Source organism: Anabas testudineus, chromosome 16, assembly GCF_900324465.2.
Source record: "Anabas testudineus chromosome 16, fAnaTes1.2, whole genome shotgun sequence".
In the NCBI taxonomy this organism is placed as follows: Eukaryota; Metazoa; Chordata; class Actinopteri; order Anabantiformes; family Anabantidae; genus Anabas; species Anabas testudineus.
In genome coordinates, this window is record NC_046625.1 from 5,307,318 (window position 1) to 5,331,161 (window position 23,844).

The 23,844-nt window shown below is 37.0% G+C and overlaps 4 protein-coding genes across 5 annotated transcripts; 2 read left to right on the forward strand and 2 right to left on the reverse strand.

The window, feature by feature from the left end:
- Positions 1–2,295: 2,295 nt before the first annotated feature.
- Positions 2,296–5,431, reverse strand: LOC113170900 (B-lymphocyte antigen CD20). 2 transcript variants are annotated; one of them, XM_026373206.1, is made up of 7 exons: positions 5,319–5,431; positions 4,399–4,593; positions 4,120–4,236; positions 3,662–3,718; positions 3,377–3,577; positions 2,904–3,020; positions 2,296–2,667 (listed from the first exon to the last, which is right to left on the reverse strand). In XM_026373206.1, exons 2-7 carry the CDS (start codon positions 4,573–4,575, stop codon positions 2,599–2,601), a joined length of 738 nt encoding a protein of 245 aa, XP_026228991.1. In that variant the 5' UTR covers positions 4,576–4,593; positions 5,319–5,431; the 3' UTR covers positions 2,296–2,598. The 2 variants fall into 2 exon arrangements, with proteins under 2 accessions (XP_026228991.1, XP_026228990.1); XM_026373205.1 differs by lacking the exon at positions 2,296–2,667 and adding an exon at positions 2,706–2,759 and having other exon boundaries at positions 2,811–3,020.
- Positions 5,432–6,112: 681 nt separating this feature from the next.
- On the reverse strand, positions 6,113–7,433 carry si:dkey-152b24.7 (1-phosphatidylinositol phosphodiesterase). Its single transcript, XM_026372687.1, has 3 exons — positions 7,408–7,433; positions 7,227–7,289; positions 6,113–7,124 (listed from the first exon to the last, which is right to left on the reverse strand). The coding sequence occupies exons 2-3, from the start codon at positions 7,268–7,270 to the stop codon at positions 6,278–6,280; spliced, it is 891 nt and encodes a 296-aa protein (XP_026228472.1). The 5' UTR covers positions 7,271–7,289; positions 7,408–7,433; the 3' UTR covers positions 6,113–6,277.
- A 3,591-nt stretch (positions 7,434–11,024) lies between these two features.
- lamtor2 (late endosomal/lysosomal adaptor, MAPK and MTOR activator 2) lies at positions 11,025–13,684 on the forward strand. Its single transcript, XM_026370059.1, has 4 exons — positions 11,025–11,216; positions 12,016–12,178; positions 12,272–12,361; positions 13,076–13,684. Exons 1-4 carry the CDS (start codon positions 11,149–11,151, stop codon positions 13,130–13,132), a joined length of 378 nt encoding a protein of 125 aa, XP_026225844.1. The 5' UTR covers positions 11,025–11,148; the 3' UTR covers positions 13,133–13,684.
- Positions 13,685–14,511: 827 nt separating this feature from the next.
- Positions 14,512–22,934, forward strand: rab25b (RAB25, member RAS oncogene family b). Its single transcript, XM_026372963.1, has 5 exons — positions 14,512–14,808; positions 19,778–19,973; positions 21,544–21,737; positions 21,971–22,051; positions 22,494–22,934. The coding sequence occupies exons 1-5, from the start codon at positions 14,772–14,774 to the stop codon at positions 22,610–22,612; spliced, it is 627 nt and encodes a 208-aa protein (XP_026228748.1). The 5' UTR covers positions 14,512–14,771; the 3' UTR covers positions 22,613–22,934.
- The last annotated feature ends 910 nt before the right edge of the window (positions 22,935–23,844 follow it).

Sequence of the window (23,844 nt, forward strand, 5' to 3'; positions counted from 1 at the left end):
TGTGGACAAAGCTATCCATTACAATTCAACAGATTGAACATCGTTTTTGTTTTTTACTACTATTACCAGAGACTGATACTCATAAAAACTTGTTCTCTAGTGTAACTCGACTGCATTGTTGTTTTGAGGACTCATGTTGCATTTATATGGAACTTCCTGCACGTTTTAAAGATCGAGATATTACTTTACCACAGCACCCAACCAGTAAGCAGCTCCCACGCTGGTCAGGTCTCCAGGACGTGTGCTTGTTCGGCCTGGTCCAAGTCCAATGTTGAACAGGCCCACCATGATCTGTATGGTCTAAAAGAAAACAGTCAAAACAATTACATCTCTTTATCTTATATTCAACTTCTGCATGTTACCATATTTCATTGCAGCTCCTCTCACCCCAATAGCTGTAGTGACACTGGTCTGTATCAGCTGATAAAACTGGTACACCGAGCGGCGAAGAGTATTGATAATTTCACACAGCAAAGGAGACATGATCTTTGTGTCCGTCTCACTTGTTATTGATGGTAATCTATACAGTCCCACACACGCACCTGAAACATAAAACTGAGAGATTTCTTCTAGAGTCACAGAACTCTGTACTTGACGTTGGAGCTGTTAGATCTCTGTGGATGTTTGCAGAGGAGAACGGGTCGCTGTGTGAATATCTTAAATTCTCCGCACCTACCAAAGTAAACAGAGTCTGTGGTACTGATCAACAATCCTATCAAATCCAAATATGCAGCTGTATTGTGGCTGTTCTGATATGAGGCACCAAGATTATACTTTTTGTCAAGAGCTTAAAGTTCTCTACTAAGTAACTCTAAAAAATTCTGCAGAGGCTTTAGCTGCCAAAGTAAAAGTACTGTTTGGTTCAGAGTCAATTTTCCCTGAATTTATGTAACAGCTGCATTTATTCTGGTGAGGTGTGCTTAAAATTTCAAAATTAATTTATGATAAAAATTTTCCATCCCAGAAAATACAATTTCTTCATTGTAGTATTCATCTAAACCTGATGTACCAAAACTGACAACTGAAAGAATTTAGGCCCAACTCAACTGAACTGTCCCTTTAAAACAACTCCTCCTCGGTTTTTGTGAGTCATACATCAAGAACTCAATTGTTTGCAGGGACATGTTGTAACATGCAGCAACAAAACCCTTTTCATTTGACTGTTCAACTGTTCAACAAGTTTCCAAAAAATATAATTCATTTGTACATTTTATTTACTGAGGCTGAAGCTATAACATTTAATGGTTCATTTTGTGTTTTAATGTCCAGATGTTTTTACAGAACTGTCTGTACATAGATATGCATGCATTTTAAAACTTGCCTGTTTAATTGTCACAGTTATTATGGGAGCAGGTCTCTTCAATGTTTCTCACTCCTCTTGTTAGGACTTGTCATATTTTTTCTGGCACTGCTGGTGAGTTCATGTTACCGGCATATTCAGCCGGCGGTTCACTTATTAAAGGTTTTTCCATTTTGAATTTGGAGTTTTCAAAGATTGGATTAGATGAAAAAGATGGAAAATGAGCTGTGGTTTCTGTATAGATGTGGAAGTTCCTCAACCAAACTCACTTCAGATAAACAGAAACCAGCTGCTCAGTGAAAATTAACTTCCTCATTGAACAAACAGACGGATAAAAAAATGCTGTGAGGAGAAATCATGACCAAAACAGGCTGGGTGCGATTATGCAACTTACCATAAAGCTAACAGGAAATTCCCATCTAGAATACTTGACCCAGAAAACAACACACTGATGAGACGAAGACAGAACAAAGAATCCTGCTCTGTGAATGTTATAAACCAAGAAATATTTACATTTGGTTACTCTGATACATATCACCACCAACCTCATAACACAAAATGTGAAGAAGTTAAGATCAACTGTCTAATTAACCCCTTCCACATTCCCATTAACAAACTACACAAAAAACTGTGCCAAACTATTTAATGCTAAATATTAATTGAAAATAATAAGATTTAATAGAACACAATCGGTCTATTCTGTGTTTCTGGTGGTTTTAATGTTTGATATAATTTTTGCTCAGCTGTGGTGACAAATTAATTTCACCTTCAGGGGATCAATAAAGATTTTGTCTTATCTTAGTTTCATTCCTAATTATACATCAAAGTAAATCAATTTCTCAGCACACAACAGAAATCCAAATAATTAAACATCTAACAGCCATAGTTTTGATATCTTTATTTTTTTTTTATATTGGAAAATAGAAAACGAAAACCCTTTAAGTCCATTAATGCCATACACACACACACACACATCTTATCTTTTTCTTTTAAGGCTCCTCTCTGGACTGTAAAGTAAGATACTCAACAAAAAATCATAAGCAAAAAAACATCAACACAGGATACATTGGACTGCTGCATCTAACGTATAGTACAGATTACTGCAAAAATACTTTGTAAAGTAAATGTGTAAAATTAGAGTGGTTATATTTAAGCAACCCTTGTAGAAAAAGAGAGAAATTCAGCAGTAGACACCAGCTGACTTTGAGTAGGCCACTATTTTCACTATTTGGACAGGAAAAGAGGATAAATGCAGAAGATTATACTTTCTGGTACATGTTTCTAAGCAGTTTTTCACTTCAGCTGGAAAAGTCGTTGGTGGCGACCTCCTCCATTAACGGTTTGTAGTACTCTGGGTCATCAGAGCCCTGCAAGAGAAAACTGTTGCTGGTAAATCATACTAATCCTGGTTCTGTCCAATCTACCACTGCCGTCTAAATGTTTTTCCTTTAATTGATGTGCACTCTAATTGGCTGCCAAGCTGAAAATAGTTCAATGACATCCTATCTGTCAAACTTCTGACGGATATAAAACTACAGGAATGATAGAATTTCAAGTCAGTCATTTTAAGATGGTGAGAGTTAGGTGATTTCAGATAGTTTACCTCTGTCTTCTCCCTTTTCCTCAGAGCTTTGATCCCCAAGACACTGGCGCTGATGGCGACGCAGAGCTCCAGGGCTGACAGGACGATCAGCACAGCAGTGATGCTCCTTACTAACATCTGGTGGGACACAAAGACCAAGTACCATAGATTTAGATGTAATGCAATTTATTCTTATTTCACCCATTGCCTTCATTTTTATATTTCTAATACTTTAAGGCTGCAAGTATAATTAACAATTACAAGAAAGACTTAAAACCTTAAAAGGTTACCAAAGACAAACATATGTGTGATGATACACAATACTGTGTTAGAATCACTTAAATTACCAGATTAGAATTCATTTTCAGCAGTTATTTCAAACTAAGTTGTAAAACTATATAATAATTAAAGCCTTCTGTTTTCCACTTCTCAGTTATGCAACATTATTTGTACAGCTTGTGTTTTAACGGCCGAGATCACATCTTCCATCTTACCAGAGCGATCGCTCTGTTCCACATGCATTCTGCCCTTAGTTCTGTGTCCCGAGAAGACGGACTTGGTGTTGTTTGGTCATACCAGTAGTAGGTAGCACAATTCCGTCTTAGATATATGTTTCCCATAGTGATGCCGTAGAGTGTAACAGCAGTAATGGCAAAGGCAACTCCTGCCAGATTCAGAATCACATTGACGATGACCTAAAATAGAGGACATGTCAGTTTACGTACAACAAACTACAAAAATAAAATAGAATAGTATCTTTATCTTTATTATAAACTCACCAGGCATGGACTGGGGTACTTCTCAGATAAAATACACGTGATGCCAAATATGATGAACTACAGAGGAGATAAAAAACAATCTTTAACCCCACTATTCCAAACAAACACTACATGACAGCAGGTAACCCTCATCATGCACTCACCACACAGCAAGAGACAAAACAACCAGTACTACTTATTTTGATCACAGTACTAAGAGCTTTGGATCATCAATCCATATCGCCAAACAAATCCAATCAGTCAAAATACAGATGGAGGGATTTCTATCAACATATCAACCTTTTTAATAAAATAGCAGCAGTTAGGTAAACTTAATTTAATTTTCAATATATTTTAACAGCTGGATCACACAGTCTTTCAAGGTTGAAACAAAAATATATAGTTAGACATTTATTTATAACCTAAAAAGAGTGCTGGAAATACATAAATACACAGACACACAGCAGTGGGTTGCTTACCAGTATTCCCAACCAAACAGGAAAGAAGGTGTATTCCACTGGATATACGTAAATATCAGCGATTAGGAGAATTAATCCAAGACCTATATTGAGCAGCCCAACCATAATGTGCAGAGTCTGTGAAGAAGGAAACAGTGTATGAGGATACTGGGACACTTTCAGCTTTCATACTACACAACTTTACCTTGAGCTCCCTAGCAGGTAGGAGCCCATGGGAAAATAGTCTGAAAGAGCTATCTTAGACAATAAGGTAATATATTGTCTGTGGTTGCAACTCACCCCCAGTACTGACTGAGAATTCCTCTGGATCCTCCTCAGGTGCTCAGACACTGTGCAGCACACTGGGTTGTAGCAAAGTGCCTTGAGGATTTGGCACAGTGGAGGCAAAGAACTTTGTGGATCAGAGGTCAAAGTTAAAACAGTGACGTCATTAGCTTTGGTCATGCTGATAGACATCTTGTCTGCTCCTGGAGACTGAAATATACAAGAAAATATATCCAAGTTAACTGCACTGATTCAGAATTTATTGTTTGTCTGTTTTGTGGGGACCTTCCCTTTAATTTTCTTAAAGTCTGTACAGTAAAATTAGTTTAGTATGGACATACAGTCAGCACCAGTCCAAACAGGAATGCATTAAGAGTTTCCCCACAGAAAGAAGTTTATTTTATTTTATTTTATTTTATTTTATTTTATTAGAATAGCGCAGAACAAAATTACTTTACTCAACAACAAGAATCAACTCCAGTTTTCGGTCAAGCTTTTTACAATAGATGTCATGGCCTTAAATCTTTACGCATTCATGTTGACTAACACGAAAGTATGTGCAACACAACTTGACGAAAAAACGGATCGACCGGGATCATGTTGTGCGAGACGCGCTTGACGCGCGCGTCTGGACGCAGCTGAAACGCTTTCTGTGTAAACAGTGAGGCCATTTTTAACAATTCAGATAGAGAGCCACGGATATAATAACTAGCGTGTCACAATCTGCAGAAGTGTTGTTTTTCTTCTTTTAAAATCGCATGAAGGTAAATCATTTGTCAAATTCAAACTTAACAACCTTCATCCATTAAACGCGGTGGATTCACTTGTGACGCAGTTAGGGACAAGCTAAAACACTTTGACATTTAATTTGGTTTAATTAATTTGGCTGTTTAAGCTTCATCCAGTATTAAAAAAAGAAAGAAATAAAGATTTACCTGTCTGTTTTAGAATACAAGCAAATCCAAGACCACTGTTTCTCCAACTGTGGCTGTTTCAGCAAGTGAAGGCAGGATCAGCCTTTTACCAGAAGTCCCTCCCCTGACCTGATAGCTGCAAAAAGCTTAACCCCTTGCTGATCATTCACTTGAACCTCGAGAGAATCCTAAACTTCACACACTTGCAAGAAATCTGTTGTAAAACTGATGTCTTCTCACGTCTGTTACCTGAAGCCAAGAGGCAACTTAAGCTGAGAACAAGCGCTTCATAACCAAAGTAAAATCTGGGACACACGAGAAGTTTTTACTAACAGGGGAAATAACCCTTCCTCCCACAGTGGTTTAAAAATCTTCAAAAGTTGTTTTTGTCTGTAAGTTTGATGAGGATGGAATCTTATTAACAAACGTGTCAAGTCTATATGTTACAGTGGATGATGTCAAAGTAAAAACAGCATTGTCCTTGTGAATTAGTGAATCAGTGTGAATGAGTTATAGATTTCCTAAAACTATATCTTAAATGAACATGTCACCATTAAACAATTCAAATTTCCGTAGATTATAACAAAGAGTAAGTAGAGTAGTTAAAATAACTCAACCTCAACCTTTCTGCAACAATAACAAACTGATACTAAAAAAATGATTTGACGGCAAACTTAACTCAAATTCCTTTCATTTTAAATTATACAAACATCTGAGTACTGATATGAAAGTAAATTGAACTCAGGCTTCAATGAAGATGCAACAAAATAGTCTTTATTTTGTCAAAATTAGGAGCAGATTTTCATTCCATTTTATTCCAAATTACAAAGGTCAGGTCAAACTAGACAATTCTGCTAAATCAGAGTGTGTACAGAGCAGTGATGACACACATATACAGGTAAATATTTCCTATTCAACAGATTGCAGCCCTTATCCTTTCAAATTCTTGATAGGGTGTGTTGCACGGTGCTACCAAACATCTACCACCAATTTAAGTTGATAACAGTTTGAATGAGGTCAAAGCCAGGGAAGTCCATGGCAATGATACCAAAGCATGGTCTGGGCTGGTTAGGGTAAAACTGTCTCAGGTACTGATTGACCCATGGGTCCACCTGCTCAGCCACCCTTTTTGGAGTGAGAAACATTCCCCAGAAAGTCCCAAAGCCGGTGCCACTAGTGTAGGTCAAAATAGCATTATCGCCTCCACAGGCCTCAGTGGCTGCATTCAGCTGTTTGACTATTCTCTTGTCCTTGTCGCCAACATTGCTAACCTCATTGCTACCTTTCGTAGCTGTATCTATGAGGGGAAGGCCCAGTGTGAAGGTGTCTTTCTGCAAGAAGACAATTTTCCCCCTGACCTGACCCATAGTTGGCATTCCAGAAGTCACCCAGACATTTTGGTCGTTGCCAATCAGATTCTTCACCATGTCATTGACCAGATTCTTCTCTAAAGACTCTGGTTTCACTCTGATGAGCACAGCCTCAGTTTTGAACTCTGACAGGAAGCTTTTGACTATGTCTAGGACCTCCTTGAGAGTACTGTGCTGGTACATCACCCCTTTCATGACATAGAGTGTGTCACCCAGTGCAAACACTTTGATGTCCAAGAAGCGAATGCCAGCTCTCAGCTGATCCATCAGGGACAATGACTGGCATTCAGCCTCTGGACCACCATAGAGGGCCATGCTGTCATGGGTACCGGGGAAGGTAAGGAGAGAGAAGGTGCGAAAATCTTGAACTCCTGCCATCCATGCAATGTTGTAGGAACCCGGGAGCACGAGGTTTGCATTGTCACTGAAGTAGGAGTCTTTCCCGTGGCACATACATCTGGTGATTTAGAAGAAGATTTTCAACTTCATTGGCACCAGGATGTAACGTAAAACAACCAATCTTTATATTTTACATGCAGAATTTTCATATTGTACTTACATGACAGACGACAAAATGAAGTGGAAAAGCAGACCAACTTTCATTTTTGCTGAAATGTGAGCACTAGAACAAAGGAATTCTATATTAATTAAAAACTTGTCTCTAAAAATTACTAATAAAATCCAAGCTACATAAGGTTTTAAATGATAGTATGTTTAAAGGTAACAATTTCCTACTATACCTCACAGCCAGGAGGATTTGACAGCAACCCACTCCAATGGTAAGAATGTAGACAGTACAACAAACTACCCACAATTTATACTGCTTGGTTATCTTGAAAAGTAGGTGTGGACCGTGAAAGTAAATTATATGATTCAGATTGATTGTTCTTGGTGTGGAACAATCAAACATGTTTCTATAGTTTGTGATAGAGTGTGAAAGGTGGGTCTCTTGGCTGGAAGAATTACCAGGGTAAGATTAGATTTGATTTTCAACAGAGTGATTTCAATTGCAGCCAAACTGCAAGCCAACAGCCACACCAGTGCAGCCAAAAAATAAATGACTAAGTAAAAGAATACAGCACACAGCAAAAACTAATGTACTAGCCTTCCTGCCCCAATACAAGGGGAACTATACATTTCCATGTTATGCAATGTGTGTCCAAAAAGGCAAAATGTGCAAAATGTGTTTGCCAACAGCTTATGGGAACTTAACAATTTACTGGCAGAACTTTTCTTTCTAACATATGTTTGGAGAAGAGGCAATAGATATCTAAAATGGCTGTTATAAGTTACATTTCAACATAAGCTACATAAAGTTACAAGCATAATAAAAATACATGCAAACACCAATGATGGCAGTATTAAGTATTACGGTTCTGTAGCTAGGCTGCCCAAATCAAAGAAATACATCATTAACAGAAAAAGCATATATCCAAAAGTATTATTATCTTATTATTATATTTATTATGGTATTATTATCCACATGTGCTTTTAAGTATCAAGAGGATAAGATGGCAGGATGCTCTTCATAGTGATTGCTAGTGAAAAAATAAAGTAGTAATTATAAAATAAGTGCAAAATCACATGCTGTTTAGTTTCTCCCTGATTCACGACTGAATCCCAGAACTGTTGTGAGGTGTTGTTTAACTAACGTGCGACAGGTGGCAGCAACGAGCAGCAGCACTACTGCTGTAAAAACACACGAAGAAGAAGGAGGCGCAGTAAAGATGGCGGGGGACGTCAACACGTTCAAAACAGATCAAAATATTGTTTTAACGGGAGCTGTGGTGGTTTCTATCGTCAAAAGCCACAACGGAAAATAAAATATTTCCATTTCGGAGATTTATGTGTGGCTATGGTGCGTTTACTGACTTTTTAAATAACGATCTGAGAGCGGAAATCACGCTAGCTAGTTATCGTCCAACGGGTCATCTAGTCCATGCTAAGTGTTATTGCGTTGAATGGTGATCATGTTTTATCGTTTAATGAACTAATTCGATTTCTATGTGTCACTTCCAGTCTTGAAAACATTAGAGAGAAGGTCCCAACATTAACTTTATTTACTGGTCAGTGGCGCACTGGTGCTTTAAATGTGTTTTCCTGATGCCACAGTGCGTTTTCTGTCCATTACGCAACACTCCTCTTATCCTCTAAGGGAAATATGCACTCTTTACTCTAACATGTTTATTTGACAGGTTTGGTTTCTAGTTACAGTTTACAGATGTTGCTTCTCAGTATAAAGTCACAATGAAATAATAAATGATGATGTCTCATTGTGGATTCCAAAAAAAAAAAATATATATATATATATATATATATATATATATATATATATATATATATATATATATATATATATATATGTATATATACATATATATATATTCTTTACTTTGCTGTTATCAATATCATCATACTTTTTGATCTGGTACTTCTAGGCCTACTTGGAGTGTAGTATTCATTTAGACAAGTACTTCTACTAATTTAATAAAAATTCAAACTTTACAAACATATTCAACCCTCTGTCTGCGACTGGTTTGGATTTTAAATACTAAGACCAATTGTCTGGACATTAGTGTTGGTTCACTTTTCCGAGAAGCGATAACGATTTATCTCACAATGTTTGTCCACCGTTCAGAGTCATATGAGGCTGATAGGTGAAACTATCTCTAACAGGTGGAGCGAGGTTGAGCAACATTATACAAAACTTATCTGTGCTGATAATGATCACCCACGCTTTGATACTGATCTGTGAAACCTTACCTTTATTGTTAATCATGGTGTAGCTTCTGTTACCAACCTCTCTTATTCAAGGCTGAATTCTAATCCTAAGTGGTTTCAGTAAAAACTCCAAACTCAACATCCAAATTTAAATTGTCTTCTCTACCTTCCCCTCATTATGTATCTGTATGTAAAGGCTAGTTAATTGTATTAAACATTTTGTATTCATAATATGCACATATAACTAAATATCAGTTACATATACATATTTATTTGACATCAAACCACTGGCGTATACATTGTTTCACAGGCATTTATTAATAAGTCCCGACATTTAAGATGGGATTTGTTGATGTGCTGGTGGAAAGCACCAATGCATTGACAACGCTTTTAAATAAAGAAGCCATGTTTATGCTCTGCATGTAGAGGAGTTCTTCATCAAGATGTTCACACACGTGCCCAAAACTAATCTCCAGTGTTTCCCCTTTATGTTAGGTGGACCCTATATAGGCCTTGGAGTGGGATCTCCAGCTTTACAGAGTTGCAGCAGCTGTTGTAAAGGTAGCTAATATCCAACCCATAGATGCTGTCACAGATCAATAAACCCGCAGGTCCAGAACATGATGAGTTAAAACTGATGCGTGATGTCAGATGGCACTCATCCCTACAGGAGCAGATGTTAAAGCTGATCTGTGTATCATATGGTGAGCAGGGAGATTAAAGAATAATGTTAACAAAGTTCTTTTTTTTATTTATACACAAGCCTTAATCTTTCCTGGTTAAGTTTACTCACTCTTTCTTTCTTGATGTTCTTGATGAATCCTAAGTACAAACTGCTTTATTGCAATATTGCATGAACATGTCAGGGTTGTTATTCGTAGAAATATAAATAACACACAGCTGTAATTTCCAACTATTATTATCACTAATGCCAAATGAAAATGTCATGTTAACACGACTGTTGGAATATCCCGTATAATGTAAAACAATGTCAATCCATTTTTGTCAAATAAATAACTTGTGGTATTTATATAATGTATACTTCGATTGTGTGAATAATGTTCTTAGACAGTTGCAGTTTGGAGGGTGTTTAATTTAATAATTGATTAGAATTTTTATTCGGTCAAACTGTGTGTTTTTTGTTTGTGGCCAATTAAAATGTATTTACTTCTTCAATTGATATGAAATGTTTATATAAGCACCTCAAAAATAAAATTTTTAAATACCTTAATCACTGATAATCATCTGTGCAGAAGAAAAGATGGCAACTTGAGTTAATGTAACAGTAACAAATAATCCACTTCCAGTAAAAATCTGCATTGAGCATTTAAAATCTATTTAAACAATTATATAATTATATGTTATCATAACACGGCACTTTGTGTGTGTGTTTGTATTTCTATGAAATCATGCAAATATTGTACATTAGAAGCTATGAAAGTAAATGCAATAGTTTGCAAATATAGTGTTAACTGAACTAAGTGCAAAAATTGAAATACTGCACTGAAACAGGATCAGTATTTGTTGTAAGTAAATATGGTTTTAGCATTAAAATCCAGTAGGTGACGCTAATGCACTAAAAAGAAGGGTGGTGATTTTTTTTGACTACGCTTCCCATAATTCCTTTCAACCGGAAAGGGAAGTAAATATCCAAATCAGCTGACTTTACTGTGTTGATGAGTAGCTTTGTGACCATTTAAAGTTGGTTATTGAGTCACATAAAATATTTTGTATTATAACACGTTATTGAAAGGACAGCCATGTTACGACCGAAGGCGTTAACGCAGGTTCTCAGCCAAGCGAACACGAACGGAGTCCAAAGCACGCTGTGAGTACGGTTAGCATGCTAGTAGCATGCTAGCCAGAGTCAGCTCGGCAAAGGGGCTAAGATGTTTTTATTTAACAAATAACATTATTAATTGTTACCACTGTAGATTTCTATGGGTCCAACCTATATGGACACATAGTCTGCAAACAGAACAGACCAAAGTCTCTGAAATATTTCAGTACCACTGGGTAGTAACGTTACCCTCATCCAAATAGCTAGCTGCTCACAGTTTTCAGATTATATCTGAGATATTTTACTTAACTTCTAATTTAATTTTGTTCGCATTGTGTTGGAACTCTTGGAGTGCCTAAAATAAAATACAGTACGTACTTAATGGGCGTAACATTTCAGGAGCTGGAAGCAGCACACATTGGGTACATACTTAAGCAATTGAAGGATTGAACATGTACGTTAATTAACTAATTAATTAATAAAGTAATGCTGTAGTTATCATAACTGAATTCACACTTTAACCAGCACAAACTGGTACCACTATAAACTGTAACTACCACATAACCATTAAATAAAACAATTATTATTAAATAATTATTGCTTACATGAAATAAAAGTTCATGTAAGCAACCTACGACAACAATTTACACATTTGAATGCAGTGCAGACGTTTTTAATATGAGATGCATCACATATTCCAGCTGTTTATTGCTATAAACGTTAGGGATATAACATATAGCACTATATAATTGATATATAACACATCCACACACTGCTAGTTTCTAAATTAAGTAATTAACCATTAATCTGCTTGATACTGAAACATCCTACTTTACGTTTTGACCAGCTTATTGAATAATGAAGGTTCACTTCTGGCTTATTCCGGATATGGAGACACTGACGCTCGAGTTACAGCTGCCATCGCCAGCAACATCTGGGCAGCCTATGACAAGAACGGCCACCAAGCCTTTAATGAAGACAAACTCAAATTCATACTCATGGACTGCATGGTAAGAAGCACAGTTCTTCAAAAAATGCTGCAGAAAATCCCAGTTGTATGATAATTGGAGCATTTTGTGAATCTCTTGTGTTTGCTTTCTCAGGAGGGAAGAGTGGCCATTACTCGTGTAGCCAACCTACTACTGTGCATGTACGCCAAAGAGACAGTGGGCTTTGGAATGCTTAAAGCAAAGGTGAGATTTTTTACACCTAAACAGTTGATTCTGATGCCAATCATTGGTTTCCAATACAACCAATGTCCTGTGTTCACTTATTTATCCGTGGTTTGTACTTTTGAGCTCTTACATGTGATGGGGTATAGGGTCCTACATTATCATCAGAAAGATGTGTTTGGAATATGCAAAGTAAAATTAGTGATTGTAGATAATGATCCTGAAAGATTTGGTCTGTTCGTCTAATCAAGGCCTAAAAGCATTTGTTGGGACTTTTGTTCTTTATATTTAAGAAGCAGTCGTGTTTCTGTGTCTGTAAAGTAGAACTAACTAGACTAACCTTAGCCACCAGATAAATGTAGTGGAATAAAACTATTGTACTGTTTGTACCACTACTGCAGATCAGATTTAATTCTTACAGAGAATTCAGCTACAGGTGAACAGGGTATACAAACATAGTCAGACAGGTAAAACAGAAACTATTCACATTTTAAAAGCTAAAACAAATATTTGTTGTTTTTGTTCACATGTTTAATGTAAACAATACATTGATTATCATGTCAGCGTGTTCACATAGCAGTGTATGACTTTTAAATAATAATTTAAAACCACAGGTTTTCTATTGACTTTGCAGTAAACTTGTTTTTCAGTGGATTCTCTCCTCAGGTCAGTTTTGCAGGATAACCTATCTATGATACCTACCTATCTTTGCATTGTCCTTGTCATTATTTATAGGCAGAAGCCCTGGTGGAGTACCTGGAGGAACCATTAACCCAAGTAGCCGCATCATAGTGGAGATGTGATGAGATGGAGATGTGTCACTTTTTTCTGCCTGGGAAAGAACACATCGTTTGATCCAGGTCATTCATGAACTACTGTAACATTCTGTCTATTCAAAAAGTGCATGATGCATTTCTATCTGTGAGTGAATGTCTGGGGTGGGTGGCTCAGGGTAAGTGTATTTATAATCATAATATTGAAACAACTTGTATGAGTTTCTATCTCTTTTCCCTCTCCTGTGAGTTTTTCATCTATTAGTCTGTTCTGAAAGTCCACATAATATGTCAGAAGTATGTCTGCGTGTACAACAGCTGAAATTACTCTATTATCAACTGGTCCCACAGTCGATTCATTCATTTGTAGTTTTAGTTCAGGCATGCCAATTACAGTTGCACAGAATATGAAACATTTGAACTCTGTCAGAGCTGTCAGAGGACTAAAATGTATATTAAGGTGGATGGAAACTTTCATAAAAATTTCTGTTTTGATAGATGCAGAAAATATTATATGCTTAAGATTATGCGTGTTCTTCTGAAGCTGTCAAATAAACACTCTTTGGATTTATATTCATATAATTGTAATTTTTAAATAATAATAAGTATTGCAGGCAGCCCAAAGATTTACCAGAATAGGTTACTGTACTGAAGTGTTGTTGATGCAAATGTAATTTTATCAGTATTTCAATTTGGTAAATCTAAACATTATCCTAAGGCAAGCTTGGAAGAAGGAAACAATACCAATCAATTATATATAATTATCAGTTATGTAACTTATATGACTGTGTGTTATGCAAGTATAATTTAATATAGTGATGCATTAAATACTTCCTTTCCTGCAGATAATTAAAGAGGTCTGATAAATGGTCAGTAATTGAAGTCAGTGAACGCTAAATTAATCCCAATATCATGTCTCATAATATAAAATTATTTTTTTAAATGCTGTTTTGAAATCCAATTCATTTTTAAAACTCTTATTGAAATTAAGACAGTCAAGAAGATCAAAACCAATGTGACCAGAAGAACAACAGAGAAGTGGTATGATTGCAGAAGAAGACAGAAAATACAATGTGTATTCAAATTCTCTTAACTTTTGCAGGGATGGTTTCATGTTGTCCATGGTGCTGTTTAGTTATTCTGTCATTTGATTAGTCTATTAAAACCTACTGTACCTGTTATATAGGATACAGTACGAAAGGCCATGTAGACTGTATTCATGAAGTTAAAAGACTTCCTACTTCCTGCATGCAGTAATTTGGTTTGGCCTCCAGGAGGCACCTGACAGCCCTTCTCAGCTGTACCTGCTAGTTGCCCCACCTGTCCAACCTGCCCTGCACAGGCTCCATTACGAAGACACACCTCCATCATTGCTGCACCACTCCCAGACACAAACTCCGCCTGCTGCAGCACAACAACCTGGATACACTCTGCATGTCTTGTTCAAACAAGCCAGCTTTCTATTAACTCAGACAGGGAAGGGTAGTGAAGGGCAAAAGCTGTCAAAACATTTTTTACAGCCATTTTCCCTCCTGAAGCCTGAGGATCTGAAAGGCAAGTTGTGGTGTGTGTCAGTGTTGTCTAACATCCTGCAGTCAGTCTGCGAGTGCTGACATACGGCAGTAAACTGTGGAGCAGCAACACTGAATGGACAAAACATGGGGTCCGATGAGGCCTACAATTTTGTCTTTAAGGGTGAGTGCATGTTCTCCATGTACATGTTTAATTCGCAGGTGCATTCATAAAAAATGTAAAGATTTTAAGTGCTTTTATAATATTTCTCTGTCTTTGGAATTATACTTCCTTGTTTATTATTAACTTGCCATTTCTTGGAACGGGAATATTTCCCGTGTATCAACACAGTGCAGTGTATAATTAGTAATAAGCATAGTGTATATAGTAGATAGGAATACACACATTGCACAACTAATAGTCTGAACTTAGCTATTTTGTTTCTTCTGATAAAATTGCATTACTACAAAGTTTGCTGACACTTCAATTACAGTAACAGTTTAACACGTTGACTCTGGAAAAGCACATGCACAAGAGAAGTTGTGTTAAACCAGGATGTTTCTTCCTGTTAATCTGTAGTATGCAGAACAACAATGTAATACTGCATTTATTTGAAAACACTATATCAGTATCAAAAGGATAAGGCAAAGGGCAAAGGATACATTCATTTTTTTCCCTAATTCAACACAGCTGCATGTAAGAAGTGATTGCTGTGCATCAGCACTCAACCTGAAAAGTTCTTTGCCCTTTGAAAAGTAGCATCTTTCTGCTACTTGATGAATTAATTGTGCACTCGGCCTACAAAGCATTGCACTCAGTCCTAACGTGCAGCTGCTGACAGACTCACAGATGTAAGAGAGAAATAAAGTTCATTCAGAAAGGTGATTTGGTCGGGTACAGTGATTTGACATTTTGGCAGGGAAATGCCATGTTGATGAAAGGCACTGGATGGACCGTAGGTGGATGGGGAAGTCAAGATAATGTGTCCAAACATCAAACAGCGTCGCCTACCTCAATTTAGAGTACCACTGTAAAATAAAAAATGTATATGGTCTTTTGAGGACACGTAAGCTACTGTATTACTCGCAGTAAAAAAAATATATATATATATTCCAGGATGCTTTTTTAGAGTTAGATAGTTAAAAAAGATAATGTAAAACATTAAATACTGTAGAACTAAGGCTCACTAGATAACATGCTATATCCACACAAAAGCTGAAGTGTCAAAGTGACTGAGTTGTGTGAGATTCTGTGCGAGACATAATCAGGAGCAACAAGGTAAGGACCCCTCCTGTGAATTGTGAATATGCGGAGAAACTGATCATTTAGCATTAAACTGACTCACTCACTATTGCAGTGCTCCTTGCAGTGTGCAGGATCTCATGCACAGGGTTTGAATCATTGTGTTGCTCAGAGAAACCAATCTGTAAAACCAAACAGTGTCTGCTTGGAATGTAAACCAGTATACAGTCCTGTTGTCCCTCTACAAAACTGCAAAACTGTTGAAGAACAAGACAAGAATGAGATATAATTATAATAATAACATTCTTCTTTTTAATATTTAATTTGTTTTCTTTTACTGTTCATAGCCAGGTGTTTAAAACTGGCTTGCAAGTTAACACAGAATGTGCCAGGAATAAGAACTCTCTGGAATGATCTGTTTTTGTATTAGGTAGTCATAAAATGTGATTGTATCTTCATTTAAGTCCCTTCATTAAGTGTGTAAACAGACACAATGTGCTTAGGCCGTAGACTGATACACAAACAAGTATAATCATATGTGTCTTTATTGGACACACCCATTAAACGTTGAACCCGTTTGGCATCAGATGAGCACTTTCTGTAGCTGCAGATTAGATCTGCACAATGATCAAGGTGAGTTTTAGTCCATTCTTCTTCAGCACAGCCATATTCTCAGGATGTCTGGTGTGATCAGTTCTCCCGAGCTCTACTCTCTCCTGGATGGAGGTCCGGGTTCTGACTTAAAAAGGTAGATTTTCTTTGTGTGATCTGTAGTAGAGTTGATTTTCAGGGTTATTAGTCTGCTGTATCACCCAACATCTAAGAGCTTCTGCAGACAGATAGAAAACCTAACAATTCATTTTTCCATCAATGACGGCAACTGTCTGGGCTCAGAGGCAGCAGCGCAGCTACAAATCATGATGCTCTCTTGTTTTGTTTTTTAGAGCAGTGGCTTCTTGACACAGACACAAAGACTCATCAGCACAGAATCTCATGAATTGTTTAAGCCTTTGCTCGTTTCTTATTTTTACCTCTTTGACTTTCTCTTTGTCCTCAGATTCATCTTAGTTGAGCACAGACTTGTAGAGAGACTACACAGTATTAAATTATTTCCATGTACGGATAATTTCTCTATCTGATGGACTGGTGAATATCTAAAGTCTTTGTGATTTAAAATTCTTTCCAATTTTACGCAAGTTAGCACGTTTTGATTTTTTTGTCTTATTTTTTGCAAGGCGTGGTTCACATCAGCACCTACTTGTGAATAGAAAACACCAAACATTTGTGCTTTGTAAACCACACCTCCGATCTAGATTCATTGAATCATAGATTTTCTAACTCTTGAAATTTAGATGAACTTCTATTGATGATCTTCTATTTTAAGACAAATCTCTATATGAACTCAGAATTCATTGCTGCTACACACATGTACTACAATTTGTTTTATTCTGGCCCCTTTAAACGTGAATTAATATGTCACATGTCATAATGAAACCTTTGATAATATTCATATTATTAAGTTCCCAACATGATTTTGGGGCAGTAATAAGGAAGTCTACTTTAAGTACTGTACTTACATTTCCAGTTTTCACAGACAACAAACAAAGGAAAATTCAATCCTTGCTGCAACGCATCAAGTTTTCCCTATTTCCTCAGACTGGACAAACCAGGCCGGCAGCAAGTGTGAAGGCCTCTTGTCCTGTATCACCATAGAAACCAGGGGTATTGTTTGCATAAGAAGTTACTCAGTCGCAGACGAGAAGAGGTGGATATCAACATTCTCACCTCACCCACTAGAAAAAAAGCAGTACATTGATCTGGCTGCAGAGTGGACGATTATGTAGAACATGCCAAAGTACCAAAGACTTCAATTTAAACATACTTTAAATCAAGAACTGGAGGCAGGTTATTAAGTGCACAAGTGATTTTTAAACTCCAATAGAAATTAATTGTCAGACTTGGTAATTGAGGGAAAAGGCCTCACCACAGAATCCATTCATGTTTAAATTTCTATTTTATTCTCAGCACTTTTTATCATTTATATTCAAAGGTAATTGTTGTTCTTGGAAAGGGAAAAAACTTATAGTACAAGGGTTTTAATAACTACTAAAAAAAACTACTACAATCCAATTACTGATTATTATCAGTGATTGATAAAGATCACGTGACACGATCACAAGTTTCTATAAAATAGCTCTTATAGTGAGATTCATTTCTTTACATCAGTGGTAGAAGATCCACTAACACTACCACTTTATCAAACCTATGTAAACTAAATTTTAACATTTGCAAGCCGTGGATAACCTTAATTGCTGGCTCTTTAAATCTGTAAACATGCATCTCAAAGTTCTGTATGGGTGCAAATATATCTACATTAATTAGTTTCAACCACTGACAATATTGGAATAGTTTGGTTCTGTCCAAAGGTTTTTAAAAAAATAGCTGAACCTCATTAATGAACTAAGGTTATTGCTGCATGTAAAAGAAAACAAATTTGCAAATAGAAGTTTTATAATCAAGAAGCACCCTGGCTGCCCACCACCAGTATCTGTAAGAGCTGGTTTGAACAAAAAATATGACATGTTACTACATTTTTGTGAAAACTATTCTCTACATTTAATGGCTGCGGAGATGTCATAAGAACTTGGATTAATATCTCACTGCTCTTGAGCTCCCACGCCTCAGCAATAAGATGTACTGTGTCTTAACCAAATGTGTTGAGATTGCGACTGTGTTTTCACACTGTGGTCATACTGTCAATTAAGCCAAGCCTTGCTCCTTTCTTAGTCAGCTGCTAACAACTGAAACCCAAACATTAGTCACTGAAATGCACAGAGGGGGTGTCAGAGCTATTCCTTGCTCTGTTTGCTCAGTAGATAGGTTTCTGCAAGATAAAAGGAAGTAGCAACTTAACTTGTTCCACCTGATTTGGCATCCCCTTATGTTCTTAAAGGCTGTTTTATATCTTAAAACAAAGGTTCACTTGTGAGACATTTTTGCTTTGAATGACGTGTATATACAGAGCTGATAAATGTGGAATAAGATACACATTACAGTATTTGTGCTTCTGTTTTGTTGAAATAAGATTTTTGATATTAATCATACCATGACTGAAGCATGACTGACTAAAGATTGAAACTCCTGTGCTGTATGGCTTTGAAAATAAATGTTCAGTGCTCCAAGTAATGCTTTGGAAAATTGGAGACAAACAAAGATACCCAAGTGATAGAAAAGTAAAAGCAAAACGAAATGTCTTAACATAAAGTCCTTGCACTTCTGAAACCACATCTCTGCCCCACGTAGGGTTTCAGTCCTGCATGCGGTGTGCTTCCTGCTTTCTACTGCTGTGCCATTTCCTGTTGTCTAAATTAAACAATATACAAAGCAAGTAGCGTGTTTTACAAATGACCTCTCATCCAGTGGATGCTGGGAAAACCTACAGCCCCAGATGATCCTCTGTAGGCTAAACGGGTCACATGGGTGGATGAATGCCACAATATCTTTAATCAATAACTGGGTGTATTCTGTTACAGGCCGGCATCCCACATTGTTCATCCAGTATTTTACTCAGCAAATCGTCCCTGCCTTATTATCTCTGCATCCCAAGTCAAAATAATTATCTCATTTACCATGAGGGTGTGGTGCTGCTTTTATAGTAGGACATCACATCCCTATAATGTTGAAATTAGGCCCTGCCTGAGACAGCTAAGACTGTGGATTTATGAAGAAACAAAGAAAGACACACCTTGACTAAAAGCTTTAATTAACAGAGGCTTTAAGGATGAAGTGGACTTCACAGGATTTGCTTGTTTTAGGCTCTTTGTTGTTTCTCATTTTTCTAAGGCCTTGTTTTGCAACAACCAAACCCAAAAACAAATTAAAATGCTTTTGTGCTTTGTGTCCTGTGCAGTGGTTTTAATAGGTGAATCCGGTGTAGGAAAGAGCAACCTGTTGTCCCGCTTCACCAAAAACGAATTCAACCATGACAGCCGTACAACCATCGGGGTGGAGTTCAGCACACGGACAGTGCAGATCAGTGGCTTCACCATTAAGGCCCAGATCTGGGACACCGCTGGGCTGGAGCGATACAGAGCCATCACTTCAGCGTGAGTGCTAGTATTAAATGAGTTCTCTGTCTAGCTCTCTCTTTTATTTTATTTTTTTACTACATCTGGATTTACCTGTAGGCCTGGGTCATGTGTCTTTAATCTGAGTTTAACCTCTTCACGAAGCTACAGCCAGCAGCTGATTAGCTCAGCTTAGCTGGAACTCTAGAACGTAGGATGACTCTTGAATCTTTCCAAAGGATTAAAAATATAACAATCTGCAACTGTATCTCTAAGCATCTCTGTTGCTCAATGATTAATTCATCTTTTTATCCATACTATCCATACTTATTTCTGTCATACATATAAACATATAGACAAAACAAAATGATATAAACAATTAAATCAATATAAAGTATGTAATGGTGACTAAAACTGGCAAGCGCCGAAGCAATGGTCAGATATGCCCAGCCTACACTCCTGTTTTTTTAGGCTATGCTGAATAAATCAGACTCAAAATAGGACATATAGAAAAATAGACTGCATTTCCATGACATTCACACACATTAATTTTCCTCAGACAGTGCCAGACTAACCAACTCCAAACACTGGGTACAGTCTTCTGTGTGTGTGGTTGCATCATTCCTTTGTCAAAGCAATTTTCAGTACCGTACATTTTTTCTTGTTTGGTTTTCAAAAGACATAAATGAATGTTTTGGTAGATGCACTGAACTGAAAACTGCACCTCTTTCCAACCAGGTGCACATGAAATAGTTCACTTTTATTGCTCCATAGTTGTTGAGCAACCTGTATGTTGGCATCTTAAGGTGGTGCAGTTATCAGCCAGAACACATGCAAGGACAGGCACTGATCCTTAATTTCCTCCCACATTACTTGAAAAATAACCAGCACCCTCCTGTCGCCTGTCGGTTTACAAATGGCACACGTAGGTGCCAAAATCCAATTGGTTAGAGCCGAATCTTTCATTTGAACACTCAGCCCTCAGCAGGTCTCTGTTCTATCTGTGGGTGCCCCCAATTCATTCTTTTTTAAAATTAAACTAGAAGGATTAACAGTGTGGAAACTGGTTTTAGAAGAATAAAACCATGTTAAGTTTATTTTTAAGACATGGAAAAAAATCTGATGATATGCTACACTATTGGATTAGCTCTTTTCTCACTGCTTGGCTTTTTGAGTAATTACTTCCCAACTTGTTCCAGTATGCAAATTCTCATTCCCATGGAATTTCTCATTTGTGCTGTAATAAGCAGCTAAAACCTATTAAAGTGGGATTAATTATGCTGCTCGAAGAGAGTAGAATAAATTTAATTGTAAAAACAGTATTGAATGGTTCGTGACTTCAGAGCAGTCATTAAAGTTTTTTTTTTTCAATTGACAGCAACAAAACTGTTTATTTTCAATAAAGATCAACAGCTATATTATACATTAATAAATCAAATGACTGTGTATTTTGAAATATGTCACTACAAAGAATAATAGTAAAAAAAAAAACCTTACTGCTGTTTGTGAGTGTGTTTAGATTGTAAATGTTAAGTTTTATTATGTTGTTAATTTAAGCTAAATATTACATAAACTGTAATTAAATAAAAAGTTATTCTCATCCATATAGGTACTACAGAGGTGCTGTAGGAGCCCTGCTGGTCTATGACATCACCAAACATCTCACCTATGAAAGTGTGGAGCGCTGGCTGAAAGAGCTATATGACCATGCCGACCCCCACATTGTGGTCATGCTGGTAGGCAACAAGACTGACCTGGAGTCAGAGAGATCTGTGCCCACTGAGGAGGCCAAAATCTTTGCAGGTACAAACTCAAAAGGTGTTACATCTATCTTGAAAAGTATAGGATTTTGTATGTTCCAAAGATTGTAGCGAGAATAAAGAAGTCTTCTTACTGCAACTGTGTGACCTGTTAGCATGTCTCCGCACATTCATTGATTAAAGGCACATTAGGTGATGTTGTAATAAATGACTACAAATTTCATAAATAACACACTGCATATAAAATAACTAAAATAGTGTCTTTGCATTGTCCAGAAAAGAGAGGCCTTTTGTTTCTGGAGACCTCAGCCTTGGAGTCAACTAATGTGGAAGCAGCATTCAGTAACGTCTTAGCAGGTAATTATTTCCTTTTCCATGTTGTCAACAGCCGTGCCAATCTGTTTAAATGTCCAAATCAGCTGAGATTCACCTACAAGCGAGGCCTGTTATAGTTGACTAAGTCTGTGGGCAGCATGGTTGACTGCTGTTTATGGGCTAGATACACATAGTTTCCCATAAACATGTTTAGACAAGGTTCTATTCTGTGACCCTGACTTTTACCCCATGCAGCCAAACATCTATGTCCTCAGCTCATGCAGGTGTGGAGAAAAGGTCAGAATAACATGACCTTTGGAAGCCCAGGGCCTGTTGTTCGAGCAGCTTTGAGAACAAAATGCTGTCCTCTTTTTTTTTTGGAAAGGGGTTCTGGTCCTTTTCATGTGAAAGCATGGGAATCCAACATTTTCTTTCTTTGCTAGTGTGGTCTAATTAGATAATACATGTCAATTTCTTGCTTCAGAGATTCACAAGAAGGTGAGCAGTAAGGAAGTGGTTCGAGGCTCCATCAGTGCTGTGTCCTTAAACAGCTTCCAAGCAGAAAACAAAGAGGAGAAACAGCCCTGCTGCAGGAACATCTGATCACAGCATCCCTCAGGAGTCCAGAGACCTCAGGATGAGGGGTGATATGGGAACTCCTCCTTTACTAACAAAACTGAGATAGAGCTGGATGTGAGGGGGGTGAGATGTTAGATCACAGGTCCTGTTTAAGTGATGCCTTAAGTGATGTAAATGACTGATTTACAAGTTGTACAAGCTGTCAAGAAGATGATTTATAAATGTGAATGAATGTTATCTTTTAGGTCAAAATAAAATGATGTATAATAATGCTGTACTGGTGCCTGGTGATTTATGATGAGACTAATTTTCTGCTTAGAAATAAAAGATTTGTGAAGACAGTTGACTTGCTGTGTCGCAAATTCTCATTTTAACAAATTGTTAAAGTACTTAGAAAGTTTTCCTCTATTATTATTCAGGTTCTGAATTGGCAGGCCTCTTTAAAACAAGGCCAGCTGCTTCTAAACAGCCTTTTTGGAATAACCATGACCTGGATGTCTAACAATCTTCACAGACATATGTTATGATCCTTCCTGCAGACTGCATGGTGGAAAAGACAGAAAAAAATAATTAGTTTGAATGCATGCAATGGTTCATCTAATAAATATGACACATTTGTTGCTTCTATGTACGTCACAAATCAAGATTGGTGTGTAATCAGATGTTGCAATAATTCTTTTGTAAATAGGCTAACTTTGTAAGACAGTTTATTTGCTTTTCTCAAACATTTTGAAAAAACCTTTGTTTAAAGGCTATAATCTGAGGCCGGCGTAAATATTTTTAACTTACATGAAGTGTGTTCACTAAGGACTGCTAAATTCAAAAAACATTTTGGACTCTTACAAATTTATAAATTATACACACGAATGTATCATGAAATAATTGTGAATTTTGATTTAATGAGTTCATATAGCTGACGTCATGTCATCAGTTTACTGTCCTTATGTTTATCAGCAATTAAAAAAAATAGGATATGTCATGAGCTTCAAGCAGATATAATTATATTAATGCTTTCTGAGCTGTCCAACACAGCCTGGTGTGGTGTGGCTTCTTTTGTGCTCCTCTGGGACACAAACTCTGTTATATCATGCTGTATGTGCACTTACAGGCTGAACGTGACACGTGTTACAGTGAAATAGTTGCGATACCAACGTTTGCCTGCTGGATCGTGCTGCAGGTAACTAACTAACTAACTAACTCACTAACTAACTAACTAACTAACTAACTAACTAACTAACTAACTAACTAACTAACTA

Excerpts from the sequence above, each read along its gene's own strand:
- LOC113170900 (XM_026373205.1), bottom strand. The coding sequence starts at position 4,575 with ATGTCTATCAGCATGACCAAAGCTAATGACGTCACTGTTTTAACTTTG. Across the intron at positions 3,719-4,119 it reads CTGTTTGGTTGGGAATACTG|TTCATCATATTTGGCATCAC; the intron begins GTAAGCAACCCA and ends TCTCCTCTGTAG. Across the intron at positions 3,578-3,661 it reads AGTACCCCAGTCCATGCCTG|GTCATCGTCAATGTGATTCT; the intron begins GTGAGTTTATAA and ends CCTCTATTTTAG.
- si:dkey-152b24.7 (XM_026372687.1), bottom strand. The coding sequence starts at position 7,270 with ATGAAAGTTGGTCTGCTTTTCCACTTCATTTTGTCGTCTGTCAT. Across the intron at positions 7,125-7,226 it reads TTCATTTTGTCGTCTGTCAT|ATGTATGTGCCACGGGAAAG; the intron begins GTAAGTACAATA and ends CTAAATCACCAG.
- lamtor2 (XM_026370059.1), top strand. The coding sequence starts at position 11,149 with ATGTTACGACCGAAGGCGTTAACGCAGGTTCTCAGCCAAGCGAACACG. Across the intron at positions 12,179-12,271 it reads TCATACTCATGGACTGCATG|GAGGGAAGAGTGGCCATTAC; the intron begins GTAAGAAGCACA and ends TTGCTTTCTCAG. Across the intron at positions 12,362-13,075 it reads TTGGAATGCTTAAAGCAAAG|GCAGAAGCCCTGGTGGAGTA; the intron begins GTGAGATTTTTT and ends CATTATTTATAG.
- rab25b (XM_026372963.1), top strand. The coding sequence starts at position 14,772 with ATGGGGTCCGATGAGGCCTACAATTTTGTCTTTAAGG. Across the intron at positions 21,738-21,970 it reads GGAGGCCAAAATCTTTGCAG|AAAAGAGAGGCCTTTTGTTT; the intron begins GTACAAACTCAA and ends TGCATTGTCCAG. Across the intron at positions 22,052-22,493 it reads ATTCAGTAACGTCTTAGCAG|AGATTCACAAGAAGGTGAGC; the intron begins GTAATTATTTCC and ends TTCTTGCTTCAG.